Source organism: Corapipo altera, unplaced genomic scaffold (genome assembly GCF_003945725.1).
Source record: "Corapipo altera isolate COAL_440 unplaced genomic scaffold, ASM394572v1 48b, whole genome shotgun sequence".
NCBI lineage: Eukaryota > Metazoa > Chordata > Aves > Passeriformes > Pipridae > Corapipo > Corapipo altera.
The window spans coordinates 12,821,520-12,846,935 of NW_020884884.1; the positions used below are offsets into that span (position 1 = coordinate 12,821,520).

Here is a 25,416-nt window from a genome sequence, read left to right on the forward strand (position 1 = left end):
ATGACACAAGCTCCTAAGGCAGACCAGGCAGGGCAGACCAGGAGGGCATGTTGCCATCTATGTCAGTGAGAGCTGGAGTGTATGGAGCTCCACCAGGGGATGGATAAGGACCTGACTGAGATATTTCGGGTCAGGATGAAAGCGAGGGCATGGGCAGGTGACATAATGGGGGTCTGCTGCCAGCCACCAACCAGGAAGTCCAAGCAGATGAAGCCCTCTATAGACAGACAGGAGCAGCCTCACATTCTCAAGCCCTTCAACCACCCCCATATCTGTTGGACGGACAACATACTAGGGCATAAGCAATCCAGGAGGTTCCTGGCATGTGTTGATGATAATTTCCTTCTCCAAGTGACAAAGGAGCCAATGAGGAAAGGTGCCATGCTGGACATTGTTCTCACCAACAAGGAAGAGCTGGTGGGAAATGTGAAGCTGAAGGGCAGTCTTGGCTTCAGTGACCATAAAATGCGGGATTCAAGATCCTCAGGGAAGTGAGGAGGGTGCACATCAAGCCCAGTACCCTGTACTTCAGAGAAGAGATTTTGGTATGGTCTGAGAGTGATCACAAACTTCAGTTATAATTAGAAGAAATAACAACATGAAGTGACTAACACCCACTGTGTTTTTGAACAATACACACATGAGATTTGTATACATAAATATTCACCAAATGATGAATAATGAACAAGTTAAAAAATTACCCTGTAAGAGGACAATTCATTAATGGGAAGAAGGGTCAGGGTATCAAATCAGCTCTGACAATCAAATATTTATTTTTTTGTTCCAGCTTTATTTTTATAATTGATAAACTACTTCAAAGAGAAGGACATACAGCTCAAACAGGAATCTACTGTCTCTCTGAAGCCTCAGCATGAGTCTATCATGCTGCTAAAAAAAAAATTAAATAAAAGTCTTCTGAGCAATGCATACAGCCAAAAGTCACCCAGTGAGGGACTTGAGCACCCAAAAAATGTAATCATCAGTGAAGAAGCAGAAAGAGGGGGAAAAATCTTCATCTCTTTCCCTTGGTTAGAGATGAAACTGTTATCTAGTATAACTAATTTGGGAGCACTGAAACAGCAGATGCTTCTGCATTTGAAGGTGGAGAATCATTGGCAAGGTTTGTACATGCAGACACATCTGGAATAGCAAGAAATTGTACAGATGAGGATTGAATGGCACAGACAGACCTTTCTAGGAAGCTTGGATGAAGCCCATATATCTATCCAGTGCCAAGTTCTGACATTGCCGCTCATTTCCACAAACTCATCCAGAAATTCAATATACAGTAGCAGAACTGCCATTGTAAAGGAAGAACAAAACCAAAATAACATCTTCTGTTTCTGCCTTCTGCTTTTGCAGGAGACAAACTCTAAACAGAAGTGATTCAGACCAAAACCAGCCTATCTCTTTCTTATAAAACACCACAATCCCCTCGGGATTTGACTAGATATAATTTTGTTCTAATTTCTTTTCCATTTCCTTTCATGACCTCAGTCAGTGCTTCGGGATAGCTCCCCCCACCTTTTTTTTAATTAAGTTGAGGGTATGATTAAAACATACATAGTTCAAATGTTATACAAATTGGTGTTACTTTTGCTGCATGCCCTATACAAAAGAATATGGAAGATACAGAAATTCAACTAAAACTCTCCAACAGGAGACTCCTATTATTCGCATTTATTTATTCCCATCAATATGCCAGAAAGCCTTTGCTCCTCATATATCACTGTTCAGCAAAATTGGGTAATTCACAATAAGCCATTTATATGCATTTTACTAGGGAATTAATTTGTTAAAATATTCACAGTTGAAATCCATGGAGAGAAAAGAAGAGTCAAAGCAATTTAAATGTTCAAACTAGCATCTGTGAAAGCACTTGCAGTATTTACTTGGATTTACTCTCAGTTTTCCAAAAGTGGCCTGATTCCACCAAAAGGGAAGGGTAGAGAAGAGGAAGGGAGAAAATGCAATAAAAATCCATAAAAGATCATTCCAAAAATAGGATGAATCCTGAACTTTAATGTATTTTCAGGTGAACTGGACAGTGAAAGAATCAAAGCATTAGCATTTCTACACAAGGTGGCCCTTGCTCAACCAACTGATTTCAAGGTATCACAATTCTTGATTTCAAGCACACACATGCCCATGGCACATATGCCCTAACCGTTTTTTTTTCCCCAACAATCCCTATTAGACCTGCTCTGCCCACTTAATCACCCTGAAAATTCATGGTTAGCAGCTCCTTGTTCATTGGTCCCTTTGCATCCAACTGCTCACACTGCCACCATTTCTCTACTGCTATCCTCACCCAGATGCAAGGCATCATTGCTCTTTTGCTCCACAAGTAGTTAACACATCTGTAAATGCAATGGAAAACTTCAAGGAGATGAAGCAGGGCAGGTGAGAAAAGTTCACACCTGTATGGAACCACTGACATGTAATTTGTACTGGGAAGCTGATGACTTGCAGGAAAAGTACCATGTGCCTGCCACTGGTCTGTGGAGTTTCTGTGATGTCACACAGCCCCTGCGTTCTGAACCCACAGCTTCTACTCCATTAGCATCCAGGAGCTGTGACAGCCCAGCACTCTCCAGCTCAAACAAGGTAAGGGACTGGGAACAAAACGGGAATGCAGAGTGTAGGACTTGAACTGGGCAGCACTAGGGTAGACACACAATTTTTCCTGTTATACCATGTGCCAGTGCAGCCACAAACAGAAAAATCAACTTACCCCAGCCAATGCAGAGATAAAGCCGAAAAATCCTTTGCTCAGAGAAGACCGAAAGTACGAGCAGCGTGTAAAGGTACATGCCTTCCACCAGCAACCAGTAGTAGTTTGCAGCCACACAATACTGCATCATCACAAAGACCAAACGGCAGCTGAGTGATTCCTGTGAGGGAAGAAAGCATAGCCCAAGGGGCCAAGAATAAAAGGATACTAACACGAATGACTGGTTCTCTCTCCTACTCTTGTACCTCAAAAAAATGCCTGCTAAACTAATCACATTTGAGTACTGAAGGGACAGAAGCCGGTTCTATATGCAGCAGACAGATGCTTTTAACAACATTCCTCCTTTAAAAAATAAAAAGTACACATTCTGCATTTAGAATAATAAGCAATAGACTGTATGTCAATAAGCAATAGATTACAGCTTGAAAAGTATGACACAAAAATGAAAAGAACAAGTGGAAGGTACTATATCAAATGCTGTCAGTGAATCTTTACATTTCCCCAGATACTCTAATCTGCAGCTGAGAATTTCTCTATTAAAGAGCAAACAGTGGATGCCATAATGTTGACTATTTTCCAAAGCAAAGATTTTTAACAGAATAGCAATATTGCCCAGTGCACCACATTTAAGAGCAAAATCTCTCATAGTTGGCAAATTACAGAGGTGGTCAGCAGGGCTTTACATAAGTATGAAACCTGATTACTTAATTAATATATCCATCAGAGCTGATGAAACCACTATTTGAATAAGTGTCTGTAAAAGAATAAAGCCTAGGCTTTTTGGAAGAGGAAATGACTGACAATCCTATATGAACATTTCCAAACCATTTAAGATGTGTATTACAATGTCATTTTCTGGCAACTGATACACTGCAGATGAGAAAAAAAATCAACTATCATATGAAATTCACTATATGGTATTAGCGCTTAAGCCTTAGGCAGTGTCAGAAAAGAATGGGTACTAAGGATGCATCAGAAGACTTACCCTTTACAACCCCAACCCTGTATAGCAGCAGTAAATGCTGTACCCATGTTTTAGAACCAGAAGAGCTATACAGATAATAAAAATACCTTTCTTTGAGGATTCAAGTACATTTTGTATTCCAAATCCAAATGGGGAAAGGGACACTTTCATCGTATTTACAAAAGAGCTGTATATCCTCTCCCAAGAGTTAGAAGTACTTAATTATCCTGTTCCTCCAAAGCTTTTCTAAATACTTTCAAATTTGCATTTTAATCAGATGCTTCCTTTTTTTCCTGTCATCAAGAGATTAAAGATCTCTAAGAACAACCAACTAATTTGGTCATTACACAAGGCGGACAGTCCTATCACAAAAGGTGCTGGCTTATGGAAATGAAAGCCCTCCTGTCACTGCTAGAAAGAAACGAACCTGCAGCATGGGAAGAAGATATGGGCATTTGTACATATACATATATATACACATAAAGCAATGTCTTTGTGTTTCCTCTGTCCATTGGGGGCAAAGTTCTCACAGGTAGAGAAACATGCCACACCATCAACTAAAGAATTAAATTACCTGATCTCATGCAGACACACACAGTGATGACTTCAATATCCTAAGAACCACCACAGTGTCTGACCTTACCTGGAAGGCAATAAGTCCTTCCCACTGGTGCTCTTGTGTGGCTGTGCTGTACATCCACTTCACCACTGAATCTTTAATGAAAACAGATATAGCTCGGAGGATGAAAGAGGTGAAGAGGTTCAGGTGAATGTAATTCCTCGTGCAATGCAGATGTCTGTGAAAAAAACAAACTAGTCATGATCCACTACCTATGTAAAAGCTGCAACATCACACATAGGACTGAGAGAGGGAATAATAAGCCCTGTAGGGAATCAGAAGGTACCAGAGGAAATCCTATAACTTGAGAATCGCTGTAGGGATTTCAAACTGTCTTTGAAAAGAAATCACTACCAAGGAAAAGACATTCAAAACTTCAAGCCTAAGACTGAATATTTGGGAAAAGAAAGGAGACCAGTGTGTTAAGGAAAAAAAATTTAAAAGATTAAATAGTGTAAAAATTAAGTCATTTTCAGAAGACATATCTGAAAGGACTGAAAAAGTCAAGTTGCACATAATGCTGAAGCTAATTGCTTTGAATTGACCCCAGTGTCACTGCACAGGTTTACTTTGGCAAAGCTCAGGAACTGGTGCGGTGCAGCTTCTGGCTGTGCTCAAACCCACAATGAAAAAACATTCACCTGTAAATTACCACTTTGACAACAAAAGAAAAATCTGCATTCAAATTGCCTCCTGGGGGAATTGTAAATATTCTCGGTAAAAGTAAAAGGAACAGACTTTTCATCTCTGCATTCAGAATGGAAAACAAACAAACAAACAAAAAAACAAAGAAAAAAATCCTCTTGAATTTCAGCAGCCAGCTGCAAAGACAATAAAACTGCTACTTGTCAAAAAAGAGCATGTTAAGGGATAGCAAAAGAAACTGCAGTCATGTAAATGGCATTCAACTGCAGAGTGCTGCCAATGTTTTACCAGCCTTATCCACAAACACTTCCAGCTCTGCAAGGGTACACACTTTGCCCCGAAGTTATACTGGGTAAGACTCTTTTTAAATGCTAAAAGATAGAGGTAACATATAGTAATCAGCAATTATTCCAGCAAGAGTTTCAGCGAACTTACACTTTAAATGTCTGTTTTTTACTGCTTTATAAATTTTGGTAGAAAAATTGACTTGGTCTAAAAGTAAGAGATTTTGCACTGAAGAAGAAGAGCTATTTTTTTCATAGTTCTAATGAAATATTTTAATCACTTTTAAATCACAGCTTCGTTCAAAACTTACCTATTATTAATATTTATTTTCCTTTAACTCAAAATTCATTTGTTTCTACCCTTCAGAACTGCTACACATTTCAATTTGATTGAAAAAATTATGTAAAATAGGCAATTGAAGAAAATAGGTTGCAAATAGTTACTGAGTATTTCTGCTACAGGCAAAGCAAATTATTCAAATTGTTTCAGTCATAAAGTTATGGGCCTAATTCAGCTTATACCACTGAAATTACAGATTTTTCTTCCATTTCTTTCGGAAGATGCAAAATAGGACTCGAGAGAGATAGTTTCCTCTGCTGTATCATCATTAAAGACAATTATGAAGGTTATTTTGTAGTCTAAGAACTTAAAAAGGCCCATCAACGTTCAGGTGTGACTGAATTAGATTTCAATCCGCATTTGTTGAGGCTGCACAGCTCCAGGGAGAGGCCACAGGAGGAGATTCCAGTCAGAATAATTCACATAGGAGCAAGTCTCATGTATTTCATGTGATCCAGGACCAAGTTGTCTCCTGATAGACAATTTAGAAAGGAAAGCACAAAATGGATTGATGGCATAGTATTAACAAGACTCTTGGCCCCTTTAACATCTCTGGAACCTCATTTTCAGAACAAGAATCACACACTCCTGTACACTTCTCCAGTCCCTGCTTCACAGCTGAAGGAAAAATTGATAAAGCATCACCCCACAAAAGTGAGGACATCAAAATTCCCTCTCTCCTACCAGTCCTTGGTGACAAACTTGCTCTTTGCTCCCTGCCAGAAAACATGCGCATCCTTTCTTCCTTCCTTCAAAAAGTATATGGTTGTGGTCTGTGACCTTTACATTTGGGGTGCTAAGATTACTCAAAAAGTGTCATTGATAGGTGAAATGAGAAGAAAACACTTATCCTGGGAGACATTTGGAGACTTGAAGACCATCTGGTGTTTTGTCAGATGGGTCCCAAAGTTGCACAGGTAGAACACGTACAATTCATAATTATCACATGGCATTCACAGAAGGTGAGCATGTCTCTCTGCACTTCTGCAGTCATTTTAAAACTTCTTTGAGATTGCTTGCCTATGGTTCTCCACTGCAAGGAGGATGGCAGTGGAGATATTGCTAAAAGGATACATTGCTAAAAGGTGTGATACAATGTTAGAAGGTTTGCATCATTTTAGTTTTGGAAATTAGAAGTTAAAAGGTGTGACTGACCTTTTTAAATACATAAGGGGTATAAACACATAGGAGGGAGGAAAGGAAAGGGAGTGCCTTCGTAAAAGTGGAGTGCAGGCTCCAGAGCAAATGATCAATAACTGGAAATGGTAATTCTTTAGTCAGAAAAAAAAGTTTCTTAAGGATCGGAGCACTGAAGGTTCCTGAACTGATTTCAAATAAGAGTAGCAGGAGACGGAAAACTCTACTTTTTAGGAGAGGCAGCCTCATCAGTACATAAGATGGGTGACGGGACCTGGCTATATACAGCAGCAAGGAGCAGGGTTTTGTGGCAGAGGGACTTCATTCCCACAACAGGGCAGGATCACAAGTTTGTGTTTTCTAAATACCAGTCTCCTATGCTCAGCATCCCCAAACCACAGGACAGTCTGGCTGGAATCAAGATGTCTCTTGCATTTACAGAGGAAAAAAAGAGATCTCTCTTGGAGTCCAAAGTTGTGTTTTGGTTCGTTTGGGTTTTTTTTCTTTATTTTTTTAACCAAACATACACAGTGTATCTTTGGTATGTGCAACCAAGAGTCTCTCAATGCACTCCATGGAATTTGTAGGTGCAAACCTGGATGAACTCAATACATAAATACAGCCAGGTGACAGCAGTTTATTTCACATAAACTTTTCAAGTTTCAAAATGAGGTTCTCTTTTATACTGCAAAAGAATTTCTAAAAGTTCTCCAAAAACAAAAATTGTTTAAAAAATCCCTGTCTGCACACCTTGCATGTGAGGGCTGGGAAATAGGCCAAACTGAGATTTATGCTGTGTGTAACTCCAAGTAAGACAAGACGAAAATTTCTCTCCTAAATGTCTTTGTCCATCTCAGACTTGTGCCTCATCTACAAGGTGACACCACAAAGGAATGCTGGCATCTCTTTCTTTTACCACCTCTTCCAGTGGAAATTTCATTGAAATAAAAATTGTCACAAAAAAATATTCCAATTGACAAAAAGTATATGTTCCACATATTCATACAGGAAACTGCAAAAATGTGGCAATTTTACTTGCATTTTGAGAAGAAATTATTTTTGGAAGGAACACAGAAGTGACAAAAGATAAAGAAATGATGAGGAAGGAAAGAAAAAATAATCAAAAATTTCTGTCAAAGTCTGACACGTTCATACAGAAAAACATAAAACCTTTACTCCACTCTCTTCAAAGCTTCGCCAGTTACCTGAATCCAAGAAGAATGGCAGTTGCTATTACAAGGGCAGAGAAGGAAAGAGCATATCCAATGGTGTATATGATGGACAAATTCAGGAGCTGTTCTTCTGGTGCATCCTGAGAGCATATAAACGAGAAAAGAAAAACAAGAAAGGGGAGGGGGAAAAGACAGAGCTCGTGGGCTTCAGTTCTTTTCTCCCAGTTGCTTTCTAACTTTTCTTAATGATAACCAGAAATCATTCTCCTACTTTTAAGTTTAAATGCACATATCAAATCAGTCTTCCACTTTCCATATGCTCTAAAGAAATAAAAATTTAATCTTAATTCCTCAGCTGTTCCCAGGTGTTCACTCTAACAGTTGGGTTTTGCAGCTAGGCTAGAAAAATAGATAATGTGACATTATTTCATAATAAAGCTGGAGAGGCGTGAATTACCACACAAGCAAGTCTTAAAATAAGTGGCAAGAAGCACAGACACAACTCAGTCCTGCAGTAAAAACAGTAAAGCTGATTTTTTCAGACTTGAACACTTCAAGCAAGTCTCCTTACTGCGGTAACAAGCAGGGTCCTTTTGGTTACATCAATATTCAGAAATAAAACAAACCAGATTCCGTTTGTTGATGTTGAGGCAAAGCATGACTGGCATTCACACAGTCAAACTTTTTTTCTGCCCCCAAATAGTCTCTCTTCTGCCTCAACTATGCAAACTCCTGGTAACAAACCACAGCCCAACAGCATCTCATGACCTCGGTGTCACAGCACTGCTTGGGATGGAGTGACCCTGGTGTGGACCAGAGCAGTGGGGATTCTTGTACCACCTGCAGTCCTGAGCACGGATTCTCTTCAGATTCACTGCTGAAGACATGATAACTGGGACCCTTGTTTGAAAATTCTGGCCAAAATGCTTACAGAAGTTCTTGAAAAGGTACAGGCAGGTCTGAATTATAACAGAGGCTTATTGCTCAACCTGTGAGGTACATTCATATTCACTTCTCTGGTTCATTTCTATGTGTGTATCTTTGTCTAAATAGACTCAGGTATTTTACTTCCCTTCTTCAAGCTGTTAATTCTGCAACTGACTCATGAGACCTGTGCTGTACAAAGGAATATATTCCTTGCACTTCAGAAATTAAGTATAGTTATTCAGATGTACTTTGCACAGCCAGGAGGATTTAAGGTGAACAGGCTGTTCCTCAGGGATTTGCTAGGTTAATGCTTTAAAGGGAATGATGTGAGAGCTAGCTTATGAAAAGAAAAATCTCTTCGGTATCAAAGCTTAGGAAAACTACTGAAACCCAACAGTTTAAAACACCTACACAGATCAAAATTACATTGCACACATAGAGAAAACAATGTTATTTTATAAAGATTCACTCACATCCCCTCTAGAATTTGTTTAAGTAACAACCGTAACATAACACATAGCAAACTTATAAAAAACAAGCTCTTGTTCTTATGTGCCAGATGCATAAAACAAAGTTATTAGGGGGCTCTATATACATTAGCTGGGAAATGAAACATGGCTGTTCACATTTCAGGGAGTGACACTATGTACACAGGGTTTCAGAATCCAGATCATTTCAAGGAAATCTGGGGGCAGGTGCCAAATGACTAAGTGTTACCATTAGGTATCTCGCTCCTTAGCATGTTCCTACACAGCTCTAGAAGAAACCATAATGGCAAAGAAGGAAAAGTCAAATGACTAAGCTTACAGGTTACTTTATGAAAGTGCACTCTGCTGGGATTCCCCAGAAGATGAAAGGGACAAGGAATAAGGCTGCAAATTAGAGGAAAAGGTTAAATTTTACAAAATTGGAGAACAGAAACTATCTCTACTTCCATCTCCTCCTACTCTGCAGCCATTATTCCCTCTGAAGAATGAGGCACTGAGCAATGGGAACTACAGAGGGCAGAGATCCCACAGCACTTGGGACTTTCATGAACTTGAACTGTTTAGACTAGATAATGTACTAGTGCCTAGTACTCTGGGATAGAGAGAGTGCACTCAGTTTCTGTGAGGAAAAGCATCGCCCTTGGAGATTCACAGTAGTAGTGGTATCACGTGTCATGGGAATGCACACAGTGTGCTAGCTGACGCCAATGGCTGTCAAAAATCCTCTGGAAATCCCTATGCTCTCCTTCATTTGGTGCCAGGTGTCTCAGCTCCCTGCAGAGTATAAAGCACTAGGGCAAGAAAATAACACCAACAAGCCTAATTCCATCGCCCACAGAAAATTAAGGTAAAAAGACAAAAAAAAAAAAAAGGCAGGGACTGCCCCCTGCCCAAAGGTGAAAAGCAAATATTCTTCAGTTCAGTTCATCTTAATCACTTTAATAGCTGTTAACAAGACAGAGAGAGCAAGTGGTCACTATTACAATGACGTGACAATGGGAAAAAAAGAAAAGAATAACATTAGGTCACTCCTGCGGGTGGGGTGAGCTGCAGTTGAGCTCTTGTGCTGCACCACAGCTGGGATGATCTGATTCACTTCTCTTGGCTCTCTCATATACACTTAAACCTACTCTAGTATATGCTCCGTGTTCCCTTTGTTGAAGGGGAGAGACCTGACATCTCTTACCATCAGGCTCACTGAAGCGAGACAGGAAAGATTACTTTGACCGGACAAAACCGCATGGGCACCAAAGACTATTATCCTCCTCTCTTCTGCTTTGCCCTAAACAACAGCATCAAGAGGGGTGAAAAACTCTTACCTGGTCAGAGGACTCACATTCAGACAGGTTCCTCCAGGGCAGGGTTGAATTCTCCTTCAGCAGCCATGTCCCCTCCAAGGTGCAGAACCGGTACACCTGCCCATGCAGCACTGCCAGGAGAAAACGAGCCACAGGGTTAACGGGAGGAGAGCCTGCTTCATTGAGGGGCAAGGCACACAGAGCACTTTGAGCCTCCATAAAACCCTCCTTCCTCACCTATCACTCTCCTGGATGGAGGGGGAAGCTGCAGCATGGCAGAGGTAGAGCTTCACCCACTCCCTGCCTGCGGCTGACACTCTGCTACTTGTCCTTGGAGAGGCTTGGAAGGATACGCGGCCACCAAGGGATCAGATGGCACATGCTCCAGGACAACTGCTGACCATTCAGCAGCAACAATAGCCTGAAATAGTTGCCATTATCTTTGTGTGAATTTCACAACATCCATAATTTCCAGCTCGCTGAAATGTTAGATTTTGAGACACACAAATTCTGGGAAAGTTAAGCCTCAGCTACAAAATCCACATGGAAAAGAAGGTGTACAAAGACTAAATGTGCTTTTTCTTTTCCGAGAGAATACAGACTCAGAGAAACCCCAGAAGAGATATGCTAACACAGGCTTTCCAACATGTAAATGCTTATACAGACATCTGTGCTACAAAATGAAGCCATAAATCTTTGCCTAAACTACCCATGTGCTCTTTTTATTCCTTCTGTCTACGTGTCTGAATAACGAAATCAACAATAAATTAAACACCTTTCTGAAGCAGTTAGTTGCTCGATCTTGTAAAAGTAGGTATGTTGAAATGGCTCATAATACAATTACATCAGATTGAAGCACCAAAATAAAAGTGCAAAGGAAAAGGAGCACTCAGCCATAGCATATGAAAACAAATCCCCTCTCTAGTGTATGGAGAATTGGGGAAGTCTAACAACTTTTACAGCTGTATACATAAGCAATGTAGAGTTGTCCTTATACAGTATATATACAGTATATAGAGTTGTACAGTAATAGTGTCAGATGCTTTGCAAAGAAAGTTTCTTACTAATCACATTTCTGACCCAGTACACAGACCTATTCTGTATTACAAAGCTACCCCTCAAAAAGCTGAGTCAATCCTTCAACCAGGATTAGCATATACCTAATGTTTGGAAATATACAATGTTTTGAGGTAGAAGCTCAGTTAGGAGGATTCAGTCCTACAAGTGCATCCAAAGTGCTTCTCAATTACAGCTTTCTCTCAAACCCATCCTTGCCTGCTGCAACCTCATCCTGTTGTCAGCTCCCTCATTACTGCAAAATAGAACTTGTTAGAATTTGGCATTTCTGTTCAATAGGAAAATTTTAAAACTTATTTGAAATTGTAACAATCCAGTAGGCTCTTTGCATATTAGTTGGCAACTGGTAATCTGTTTGATAACTGTCAGCAGCAGACTTGCATTAGGTACTCTAAGTTAACAGTGATGCTTGAAAAAACAATATAGACATTAATATTCTAATAAGCCATTTTTAATGAGTATGCTAACTGGTGACTGATAATGGTTCTGGTAGGCATAGCCTATTTGCCTTTGTAATTAGTATACAGAATATACCAGCGCGAAATAATATAAAGTTGATATAAAAATTAACTTATGATCGATGAAGTTTTTTTCTTACTATTAAGGATATCTATTTGTGTATGTTTACATAAAACCAGAAAGAGATATTCGGTAACCACCTGCAACACATACCTTCACAGAAACTAACTGCTATGAACATTTTTCATCTGCTCTCATTATCTACTGCCAGTGACAACCACTTCCTTAGGCTAGGATATTGCTACAATGTTGCTCACAGGTAATGAAAACAGCCTCTTCAGGTACACCAACAATAAAAGAAAGACTAGGAAAATGTGGGTCCTCTCAGGAAGGATATGGGTGACCTGGCAACCCAGGACATGGAGAAGGCTGTGAGGTATTTAACAAATTTTTTGCCAGTCTTCCCCAGCAAGTGTTCCAGCCACATCTTCCTCTCAGTCTCCTCCTCTCCACATTTAACAGACCAAGTGACCTCAGCCACTTCTCATACAGCTTCCCCTCAAGGCCCTTCACCATCTTCATTGCCCTCCTTTGGATGTTCTCTAACAGCTTAATGTCTTCTTTACTTTGTGGTGCCCAAAACTGCACGCAATACTCAAGGTGAGGCTGCCCCAGTGCAGAGCAGAGCAGGACAATCCCCTCCCTCAACCAGCTGGCGATGCTTTGCCTGATGCCCCCCAGGACATGGTTGGCCCTCCTGGCTGCCAGGGCACTGCTGACTCATATTCAACTTGCCACCGACCAGGACTCCCAGGTTCCTTTCTGTGGCACTGCTTTCCAGCATCTCATTCCTCAGGCTGCCCGTACATCCAGGGTTGCCCCATCCCAAGGGCACTTCCCCTTGTTGAACTTCATATGGTTGGTGATTGCCCAGTCCTCTGATTTGTAGAGGTCACTCTGCAGGGCCTCCCTGCAGGGGAGTCAACAGCTCCTCCAGTTTTGTATTGTCTGCAGACTTGTTTAGTGTCCCTTCCAATCCTGTGTCCAAGTCATTTATGAGGATATTGAAGAGCACAGGGCCTAAGATGGAGCCCGCAGAACCCCACTAGTGACAGGTCGCCAGTTTGATGTCATTATCATCCTCCGTGCTTGACCCGTAAGCCAATTGCTCACCTACCACATGGTGTGTTTATCCAGCTCTGTGCTGGTCATTTTATCCAGAAGGATCCTGTGAGAGACAGTATCAAAAGCTTTACTGAAATCCATCTCCTGGCTTCCCTTGATCAGCTAGGTGAGTTACCTTGTCATGAAAGGAAATCAGGTTTGATAAGCAGGACTTTCCTCTCAGGAAGCCGTGCTGGCTGTGACCAATGACTGCATTGTCTTTCAGATGTTCTTCAGTACTTCTCAGAATAACCTTCTCCATAATTTTACGAGGCACTGAAGTGAGACTGACAGGCCTGTAGTTTCCAGGGTCCTCCTTTTTGCCCTTCTTGAAAATCAAGACAACGTTTGCCAGCTTCCAGTTAGCTGGGATCTCTCCAGAATCCCAAGACCGCTCAAAAATTATCAAGAGGCTGTGCAACGACATCAGCTAGCTCTTTGAGGATTCTTGGATGAATCCCATCATGGCCCACACTTTTGCAGGGATCCAGCTGGAGCAGCAGATCCTGCACAATTTCAGGGTTGACTGGGTATTGGTAGCTTTCGCAGTCATGGTCCAACAGCTCAGGGCATTGAGACCCTCTCGGTCTTGGTCCATAATCCGTGTTGAAGATAGAGGCAAAGAAAGTGTTAAACATCTCTGCCTTATTTCTGCCCCTGGCTGGGAGGTGACCATCCTCATCCTGTAACAGGCTGACAATATTTCTATACTGCCTGTTGCCATTAATGTATTTGAAAAACATCTTTTTATTGTCCCCCACATTTCTGCCCAGCTTCAACTCCAGTTGAGTTTTAGCTGCGTGAGTTCTCTCCCTACAATGGCAAGCAGCATCTCTGAATTCTTCCCGTCACTTGACCTTGCTTCCACTGGGCATACACCTTCCTTCTTTGCCTTATTTCCAAGAGAAGATTCCTGGTAGCCAAGCTGGCCTTCTGCCTCACCTGCTTGACTTCTGATACTTGGGCATTGCCTGCTTCTGTGCCCTTAGGAGGTGATGTTGGAAAAGTGACCATCACTGCTGGACCCCAGCACCTGCAAAAATTTTCCCTGGGGACCTTGCTTACTAATTCCCTGAGCAGCCTGAAGTCTGCTCTCCTCACATCCAGAATTAAGGTTTTGCTGGTACTTCTCCTGTCAACAGAGATTTTAACCACTTTGTGGTTGCTGTGGCCAAGACAGCCACCAATCTCCACTTCGCTCACGAGATCCACTCTGTTTGACAAGCAAGAGATCAAGGAGAGCATCTTTCCAAGTCCCTTAGTCCCTTAGGACCCATTCCATAAAATTGGCTCCAGGTTTTTTAGGAATCTTCTGGCCTGGGTTTTACCAGCTGTGTGGTGCTCCCAGTTAATTTCTGGCAAGTTGAAGTCCCCTATAAGGACAAGGGCAGTTGATTTTGAAGTGTCTCTTAGTTCCTCAATGAATAATTCACTGGCATCATCAACCTGGCTAGGAGGTCTATAGTAGACCCCTGCAATGACATCCACATTATTTGTTTGTCCCTTGATTCTTATCTAGAGGCTCTCAACTGTGCCATAGCCAACTGTGAGCTCCATACATTCTAACATTTCTATTACACGCAGTGCCATTCCTTCACCTCTTCTGCCCTGCCTATCCCTCCTGAAGGGCCTGTAACTGTCCAGTCAGGCACTCCAGTCACAGGTTTCATCCCACCAGATTTCACTTATGCCAATGATATCAAATCTCTGGGACTGGGTCAAAGCTTCTAACTCTTCTTGTTTGTTCCTCATGCTGTGTGCATTGGTGTAGAAACATTTCAGGAGTGGTAGACTGTAGCCAACATCTCGTGAAGCAGATTGAGGGACTGAGTTAGTGCTCGTTTCCTCAAACTCTGGCACACCCTCCCAGTGTTCATCATTGGCAAGCCTAGTTTTGTCCCTTTCATCCTTATAAGCCAAATTTAAAGCTCTGTCAACAAGCCCTGCTAGCTCCTGTGCTAGAATACTTTTTCCCATGTGACATAGGTGCATCCCCTAGGTGTAGTAGACCAGGTGTTAAGTGGATCATCCCATAGTCAAAAAACCCAAAAGTTTTCCCATTACGCCAACCTCAGAACCACTCATTGACCTGATAGACCTGCCTATTTCTACCAATCTTTGTTACTGGAAGAATTGAGGAAATATCTACTTGTGTTCCCAATCCCTCTACCAATTATCCCAGGGCCCTGAAGTCTCTTTTGGTTGTCCTCAGACTTCACTTTGTTGTTTCATTGCTGCCAGTTTGAAAAACCAACAGCAGATAGTAATCAGAGTGCCTGACTAGACTGGAGAGTTTTCCAGTAATGTTCCTTACCCAAGCTCTTGGGAGACGGTTTTTGGAGGTCCCACTATCCCAGAAGGACCTTTGTTCACCTCATCAGTTGTCTGGCCTTCTAGTTCCAGAGCCTCATACCTGTTGTAGAAGATGCCAATCCTACCCGTCAAATTCTGAGCAGGAAGAGGAACCTTCCTCCTGTTACATGCTGTGACCTGCTTCCAGACTTCATCTTTAACAGACTCTTGACTAACATGCCTTTTATTAATTACCCTGCAGGGTCCTGAGTCCATCTGCTTCTCCACTACAATGGAGGACTGAGACTCCCAAGAGTCCTGAGGCTGTAATGCCTCTAAAAATAACCTGCCTATCTCTTGCTTGTTCGCTCAAATACTGTGTAGCCTGTTCACTTCTTCCTGTAGCTCCTTACCATGGTGACACAGCTTCAAGAGACTGACAAGATACATCTGCGGGTCCTGAGGGAAGTGGACAAGGAAGTCGCTAAGCCACTACTCACCATATTTGAGAAGTCCAGTGAAGCTCCCACTGACTGGAAAAGGTGAATATAACCCCCATTTTTTAAAAGGGAAATAAGAAAGACCCAGGGAATTACAGACTGGTCAGTCTCACTTCAGTGTCTGGCAAGATCATGGAGCAGATCCTCCTGGAAACTATGCTAAGGCACATGGAAAATAAGGAGATGACTGGTGACAGCCAATATGGCTTCACTAAGGGTGAATCACAACTCACAAATTTGGTGGCCTCCTACAATGGTGTCACAGCATTGGTGGATGAGGGAAGGGCAACAGACATCATCTACTTGGACTTGTGCAAAGCATTTCACACTCTCCTGCACAACATCCTTGTCTTTCAACTGGAGAGATGTGGATTTGATGGACGGACCACTTGGTGGATAAAAAACTGGCTGGATGGTCACACTCGAAGAGTTGTGGTGAACTGCTCAAAGTCCAAGTGGAAAGCAGTGCAGAGTGACAGTCCTCAGTAGTCAGTATTGGGACCAGCACTGTTTAATGTCTTTGTCAGCAACACAAACAGTGGGATCGAGTGCACCCTCAGCAAGTTTGCTGACAACACCGAGCTGTGTGGTGTTGTCAACCTGCTGGAGGAAAGGGATGCCATCCAGAGGAACATTGACAGGCTTGAGAGGTGGGCCTGTGTGAACACTATAAAGTTCAACAAGGCCAAGTGCAAGGTCCTGTGCACAGGACAATCCCAAGCACAGGTAGAGGTTGGGTAGAGAATGGAAGAAAAAGAATTTGGAGGTGGTGGTTGATGAGAAGTTCAACATGACCCAGCAATGTGCTCTTGCAGCCCAGAAAGCCACCCCTGTCCTGGGCTGCATCAAAAGCAGTGTGGCCAGCAGGTGGAGAGAGGTGATTCTGCCTCTCTACTCCACTCTTGTGAGACTCCACCCAGAGTTCTGCCTCCTGCTCTGAGGCCCCCAAAACAAGAAAGATTTTGGAACAAGTCCAGAGGAGGGCCACTAAGTTAATCAGAGGGCTGGAGCAACCCTCCTGTGAAGACAGGTTGAGAAAGCTGGAGCCATTAAGTCTGCAGAAGAACAGGCTCTGGGGAAACCCTATAGCATGTTACAGTACATAAAGGGGGCTTCAAGAGAGCTGGGAAGGGACTTTTCACAAGAGCATGTAGTGATCGGACAAGGGGGAATGGGCTTAAGCTGAAGGAGGGTAGGCTTAGATTAGATATTGGAAAGAAATTCTTTACTACAAAGGTGGTGGGGAACTCAAACAGGTGCAGAGAGGTTGAGGATGCCACCTCCCTGGAAAAGTTCATGACCAGGCTAAATGGGGCTTTGAGGAACCTAGTCTAGTGGAAGGTGTCCCAGCCCAGGACAGGAGGGTTGGAATTAGATCATCTTTAAGGTCCCTTCCAACCTGACCACTCTGTGCTTCTTCTATGACAATATTACGGATCTCACACCTGATGGAGGGTAGCATAAGTTTTTCACCCCTCAGGATTAGTGGACAGCATATTGAAGTAAGCCATTCAAAACACCTATGCAAAAGCAGCCTTAGGAATTGGGAATCAGTAAATATTATATATTTGAAGCCAATGAAGGTGAAATCCTGGAGGTTTAAGTCCAGAGGATCACAGGACTCAGTCTGACTGACATTGTTTCTTCGAATAATCTTATCTTGTAATATATGGTTACAGCTTATACAATCTCACACAAAAAGAAGTTCCACTATATTTCTGGAAAAAAAAGGAAAGAAAAATAATTGCTAAAGGAGAATTAATTAAAAAACAACCAAACGAACAAAAAAACCCAAATCCCAACATTATTTCACATTCTCTGAAACACTTTGTGAATTCCACCCTGTCAGTATTTTCTAGTGGCAAGGTCTAATTCAGATGAATGCTTAGCCTCAGTGTATTTATTTTATCTTCAAATCACCATGATGTATTTTAATTCTCTATTACTTAAAAAGAAATGTTATCAATAAAAAAGAGGAAAATCTATTGTATGCTGAAGCTTGGCATATATTAGAGAATCAAAGTGTTTACAATAGACGAAACATGAAATTTGCCATCAGACAGAAAGACAAGGCCATCTATTTAAAAATGAAGAAAAAAAATAACGTAATGCTATTACACTGGACAGGAACATTCCTGCCACATCTACAAGTCACAAATACTTTTATGGACTTCTGGGTAGCCGCATGCTGGCTGTGTCAGGTTACCATAGCCTCACTGCTTGCCAAAACTGATCAGCGCAGGACTCAAAGGAACTGAAAGACTAACTGTGCTGCCTGTACCCAGAAAGAGCCTTAAGAAGTAAAAAAATTAATCAAACCAAAAATCAAAATAGAAGAGACTGCATATGAGAATGTGAGAGTGTATACATCTGGTCTAAGGAATAATTTATTAGCCGAAATGCTTATGAGATAGAAAAGTTAAAAAATGTTGACAGGTACTTTAAGGCAGCATTGAGATTCCGGTTGATAAATACAGAGATGCTTATGAAAGATTTGAGAGATTGCACAAACCAGGACATGAAAAGAGCACAGGGCTGATGCCCTGCAGGCAGCAAGTTACTCTCAGAAATCTGAAAACAAGTTTCACCGTTGTGGAAATAAATTATATTCAACCATACATCAAACACCACAGTACCCACATAACATCACTGTGTGGAGCCATGAACAGACCAGTAATGGATATACACCACACACACAAAACCCCTGATCCCCTGCAGCTGGGCACACCCAGTCCCAGCACCACGTAGGACCTGTGAGGCAAACCCAGTCCAGGATCAAACATCTTTGAACATTGTGTGATCAGTTGTAGAAGTCCCCCAGAAGACACTGCCCAGTGCCACAGTCCCAAGAGTCCCAAATTTCACACAGCATGATATATATATATATATATATATATATATAAAGATGGATGAGATCTTCAATGTCCTAAAACAGATAAATGGAGATGGTATATCTACACATTCTGTCTTTGCTATGGGTTTGATCCACAGCTCACCAGGAACCTCATTTCCTTCAGCTTTCACATGATGCCATTGCTGAAAAAAATTCAGTTACTAATACACACAGAGGCAAACTAACAATGACATGCTTGGAGGTGGCCTGTGAGCCAAGATAGAAGGAAGGCACGCACATGGCTTCCTCTGCAACTGCTAAGCAATTTCAGCTTCTTGCTTGCAGGTGGTTTAGTCAGAGGTGATTCACATTTGTCCATGCCTGAATCCTTCACAGTGACTCAGGCCCTCTTACCTTTAATGCAGTGAAAATACCAAGCATACAACAATCGGCTTCTGTTCTAGTAGATCAGCATGATGAACAAACTTTTCTGAAGGTTTGAGTGGTTCCTGCCTCCTCGCTATCCTGCAATACCATTTTCCTGTCTTGTAATGTTTTTTGTTACCATAAAGTCAATGTTTCCAATCATTCTATTGCATTCTAGAATTGGCTATCATCCCCTGCAAACAAACAAATATATCTACAGCTGGTGCACAGGGAATCCAATTTTATTTAACCTTTAAGTTAAATGCACTCACAAACTTGCACAACCTTTGGAACAGCAGCTTAATGAGACCAGTTTATTTGAACAGTGTCAATCACACATCTCATTAGAATTACGTTAAAACATGGACTGATGCCCAAAACTCAGACTCTGTAAGCTGACAAAAGATAGAGTTAGCACTGGTGTTAATAATATCTATCTAGTGAACTTGTAAATCAAATTAAATCAAATCTTATAAGTATTTGAATACTTTTACATATGGAGAACATGGGGAAGAGGCTCACAAACATTTATTTATTAGTCTCTTTTTGCTAGAAATAAAACCAAACTGAGTGACTTCTGTTTAAAACAGCCAACCTGATCTGCATTTAACAACATCAGGGTGTCAAGGTCAGTGTGAGATTACTCACCCAACTGTTCCTGAGGATAAACTGGAACATTATTCATTGTAAAAATAAATTACAGCATGTCCTAGCCAATCAATTCTATTCAGGCAGAGAGATGAGAGAATGAGAAGAACAAGAGACTGCGGTTTTGTCTGTCTACTCTGTGTCAAGTACTCTGTTAATATCCATTCTCTATTTCCAGCAGGGGAATTGTTTTGGAAAAGGTAACAATTTTCTCCATAAAACAAGGACCTCTGCAGCATGAGAGCATCACAACAGTCTTCAATGCAGACTGGTTTGTTCCTGAAATAAGCAACCTGCCCTTTGATGGGGACAACAATTTATCAGAATTTAGGAGGTTGTGCCCCCATCAGCAGCCTTTGTTCAGCTATCACTTGGTGTGACTTGGGCAATGCTCTCCTGAAAGGAATGACTCTTGGCTGTAAAAGCTGCTGCTAACTGTCACTCAGTCCCAACCCTGGTGCTGCTTACTGCAAAGACATCCTAAACCCAGGACTCATGCAGCTGAAAACACAACAGTAGGGAGCAGCCTGATCCTGAAGCCTCCAGGAAGTCAGAGGAGCCCCAGCCCGCAGTACTGCCCAATAATCACATTTAACAAAATGCTCCTTTGTGCTGGGCTCACTGCCCAAAATTATATTACCTCAACAGGTAGTTTAACTATAGGTACTTAATTTAGTACTCCTGTCCACTATTTCTCTTCCCTCGTAGTCTGTTAGTCATTTCAACTCCTTTTCTTTATTAATGACAAGAAAAAAGCCTGTGCTTGCTTAGCTGGATCTTCCCTTGCACTGTGTAAAGGTATCTGTTAGGTCTGTGTAAGTTCATGTCCGTCCCTCGGTAGGAGTGTGGATGCATTGATTTTTTTTTAGCTCCTCTTGTTGCTCCTCTTTGCAGTACTATTGTTTTTTATTGGAAGAGATTGGAGGGATTCTTGGATCTTTCAAGCTAGGCCCTAGTGATGGCAGTCTTTGAATTTCTTTCCCCACCTCTTACCCAAACCATATAACATTACTTAAAATTATTCTCTTCCTGCAGCAAGAACTTGCACTGACCACCTGATGTGAGCTTGTGCAGACCTTTACACGGAGCAAGGCAAGATCCAATTAAGCAATCACTGGCCATGCAACAGGCTGCACATCCCACCCTGTATGCAGTGGAAATGCTCAGAGCCTGAATCCTGTGCTGTGCTATCAAAAGCACAGTCTTTGCAGATGGAGACAATGCTGATTGCCATCACCCAAGGGATACTGTCTGCGTATAAATACTTATTTAAAAATATTCCTTTTGAAAGTACATTAACACAACAACACTAAAGATTCCTGAATTAGGTAGTGTTAAGCTCAAGCTACTTATATGGATTTTAGTTCCTTCCAATAATACCATTTCTACATACACAGCCATACATTTTTTCCAACAGAATCCACTGTTTTATTCAGGACACAGAATAGAGGAAGATAATTTATTGCGAAATTATTCATCCTTACTACTGTGAAATGTCAAATCATATTTAAGCAGACTGAATCAAGTCTATATCAAATACAGCATTTTCTGATTTGTATGGTCCATTCAAAGACTACCAACAATTCAGCTCCCCAGTGAACACTAAGGGCTATTATCCTGTATGTGTACAGAGATGCCCCAAAAAATAAAGAGCATATTTTAGTCACATAAGAAAAGTCAGATTTATACAATAAAGATAATTATGCAGCCCCAAAATTTGTTCTGCATGAGCATACTCAGTTCATCTAGTGCAGAGATCATCCTTGTCAGCTCTGCAATATCTTGCTTCACTCAGAACAAACTTCCTCAGTTAATGGAGCAATGATCCTGCAGAGAAGAACCCCCTTTACTACATATCTCACAAGTAAACCCATTCTTCATAGTGAAGGAATAAAATCTGCAAAAAAAAAAAATACACAGAGACTATAGCTTCATCATTAAAAACTACTCACATAATGGTGGCCAATAAAGGTTGTGTGAGGAAACAGAACTATGCCAAACCATAAAACATTCATTAAGTTGCGAAGTTATACATCATTAGGTAGGACTTGATATCCTGTAAAATTTAAAATAGCTTTCTGAAAAACAATACTGTTTTTTAAATACAGAGCATTACCCTAGAAGGAGTTATACCCTCCAAGCAATTAATTAGAGTAACTATGAGGCTGCATTACCTATGTTAGACCACACAAACACCTAACAATTTTTTGAAATACACTTAAAAAAAAAAAATGCATGCATGTATGTGTGCATCAGGTTTTCAATAAAGAGTGTTTATGAACTATAAAAGATACGTGAATTAAATGCAATAAAGGAAGGCAGTTTATGAAAAACATGTATTTATGATAATGGTACAGATTTGTCAAGGTTTGGTATTGTACCAAAAAGCACCATTAAAAGTTTTGTTCAGAATAAATACAATAAATTTATTGCAACAAACATGACTTGTAGCTTAATGTAAAATACACTTGGAAAAACAGCGCTAAGAGGTTTTGTATTTTAAAGTTATTGGATTGGTTAATGTAGTTAATAAAAGCCATTTTAGAGATATTAAAATGAAGCAACAAAGTTATGCAATAAAAAGTTTACTTAAAAGGATGCAAGCGACACAACTAAAGTCTTCCCAGAGCAGAGGAAGGGATCTGTTTTACCATGCCCATGCCCTAAGGCCTTATAAAAATAAACAAAACCCACTCCTAAATAAACAAACAAACATGCAGACAGTGAAAGGAAAAAACAAGCTAAAAGGAAAGGAAACAACTAGACAAATCCTTAGCATAATGCTTGCTGAGCTAAAGCTAGGAAAAACAACTTTGAGAAAAACCAACATACAACTAGTATGTTAAATATGCGTAGCTAGGAGGGAGAGGGAAGTAAACATGCAAATAAACACCAGTTGGTTGATGCTGCTTCTGTGCAAAAGAAGCAGCTCCAGAACGTGAAGGCTAAAACAAATGCCAGGTGCTGCAAACAAACAGCCAATCTTTGGCAAGAAGGAAATTAGTAGTATTTAGTTATCCTCAAGAACAATGGTATACAGAACTAATGATTCAATAATCCTAAATTTATCATGGCTCACAGATAAAGATATATATATAGATATATATATCTTATAAAGATAGTCCAAAAAAATCCTAAAGAATGGCACGCTTTCAGCACAGACCCCTGCAAAACATATCATAAAAAGGAACTCAAACCATCCAACTTCATTTAGAGCTGACTATAATTCCACAAGTATCACCCACTACCTACAGAAGGTAAAGAATGTGGATACTTCAAGAAGCAGAACAAATACAACGAAGCATCTCATGCATTTCAAAGACTGAAGAGAGATGTTTTTATTGAGCAAGCTGTGCACTCTGGTATTGGTTAAAAGCTTATTACCTCTGCATACATGCTAAAGCATCTGAAGCTCTAAAGAGAAATTGTATCAACTGCTAAAGGAGTTCCTCAAACATCACTCTTACACTCTCTGCAGACCTTGTGTTACAGATATAAGCTGCATCCTCATAGAATCATAGAATGTTAAGGGGTTGGAACGGACCTTAAAGATCACTTAGTTCCAACTCTTCCTGGCATGGGCAAGGACACCTCCCATCAGACTAGGTTGGTCAAGGCCTTATTCAACCTGGCTTTGAACACCACCACAGTTGAGGCATCCACAATGCCCCGGGCAACCTGTTCCAGTGTCTAAACACTCTCACAGTAAAAAATTTCTTCCTAATATCTAACCTAAATTTCCCCTCTTTTAATTTGTACCCATTATTCCTTGTCCTATCACTGCAGTTCCTGATGAAGAGCCCTTCTCTGGCTTCCCTGTAGACCCCCTTCAGATACTGGAAGTTTGCTATATGGTCTCCATGTAACCTTCTGTTCTCCAGGTTGAATAGCCCCAACTTTCTCAGCCTCTCTTCATAGGGCAGGTGCTCCAATCCTCTCATCAACTTCATGGCACTCCTCTGGACTTGCTCCGACCGTTCCACTTTCTTCTGATATTGGGGGCACTGGAACTGTACGCAGTATTCCATGTGGGATCTTCTCAAGAGCAGAGTAGAAGGGGAGAATCACCTCCTTCAACCTGCTGGCCATGCTCCTTTTGGTGCAGCCTAGGACATGGTTGGCTTTCTGGGCTGTGAATTCACATTGCTGGCTCATGTTGAGTTTTTCCATCAACCATCGACCTCAAGTCTTTCTCTACAGGGCTCCTCTCATTCATGTCTCTACCCTGTACGTAGTATTATGCAATAAAACCCCAAACCCACCAAGCTCAAATATAAAAAGAAATACAGTTCTTACTTCTATCACTCAGGACACTGCCCTGGGCCACATCAAGATATCCCCAAGCTTGGCCAATGGATTTCTCTACTATACAACAAGGGAAAACTGATAATTGAATTTCAAGCTCTGTTACGTTTCTCTTCCATCCTGTCCTGAACTGTTCCTCTTTTCTCTGACTCTTTTGCCCCACTCCTTTCAGCTACTGTCACACCATTCTTCTCTCCCCTAATTCCATTCCCCTCCTTGGTTCTCCTCTTCAGCTAATTTCTCCAGCCCTTCCCGTTGCTGCAATGCTTACTTCTATGCTGTATTACAATGTATGAAAGCATTACACACTTTCCTATTTCTCTCTCAGCTCCTACTCGGGCTTGCCTTTCTCCAAAAACACCATAATTAAAATTGCAACTTCACTCCGGCCTCTCACATCTCCTTTCTCACCAGTCTGTTCCTCAGCCTTCCTCATCGCACCTCAGCACCATCTCCTCCTCCAGCCAAGCAGTGAGGTGGGGTGAAGTCAATTAAGAGCTTCTGCTCTCAGATCTGGAGTCTACTGCAGCTGACAAGAGCACAAGAAGTCCTGCTCAGCCCATGCACCAAAAGCACCTCTGGCCCCAACAGTCACACAATATTTAAAGAGAAAGGAACACTGCTCCACACTGATGTAGCCTCTGGAGACATTAGGTACAAACTCAAGGAAGTCCACGGAGCACATATAAGGAATTCATCCCCACGAGCAGCAAGAGTCATATCACCAATAGCACAGGAGCCATAGTACTCTTCCTCATCCACACGCTGAAATACAGAATAATGTTTTGAAAAAAAAGTTCTTGAAAAACATCAGCCTTAAAACAGAGTTTGATTTTGTTGAATCTCATCAAGCAGAGTTCTACAAACCCGTAAGCTACTAAATATAAGCTCTTACAAATAATGAAGAAAGCACCAAGTCATTTTTATTATGAAAAACACCATCTTTTCTGTCAATAGTGACTGGAGGCCACTAAAGCTGCAGGTAGGTCTGGATTTACCTTTCCATTACAAAGCCAATCTTTACATTAATCTCACTGATTCTTACCCTCCAACCCAAAGTTGGGACCTACCCAACCCAAAATTGGGATCTCTTACACTATTTTA

The 25,416-nt window shown here is 41.2% G+C and overlaps 1 protein-coding gene across 1 annotated transcript in view; it reads right to left on the bottom strand.

Moving 5' to 3' along the window:
* The window catches only part of GLP1R (glucagon like peptide 1 receptor), an 88,704-nt gene that overhangs the window by 20,939 nt on the left and 42,349 nt on the right, over window positions 1–25,416 (bottom strand). The window contains exons 4-7 of the mRNA XM_027641597.1: window positions 10,630–10,739; window positions 7,929–8,035; window positions 4,342–4,495; window positions 2,735–2,894 (exon numbers count right to left, since the gene is read on the bottom strand). Of these exons, the coding sequence (XP_027497398.1) occupies window positions 2,735–2,894; window positions 4,342–4,495; window positions 7,929–8,035; window positions 10,630–10,739 (531 nt within the window). The remainder of the gene's footprint in view (window positions 1–2,734; window positions 2,895–4,341; window positions 4,496–7,928; window positions 8,036–10,629; window positions 10,740–25,416) is intronic.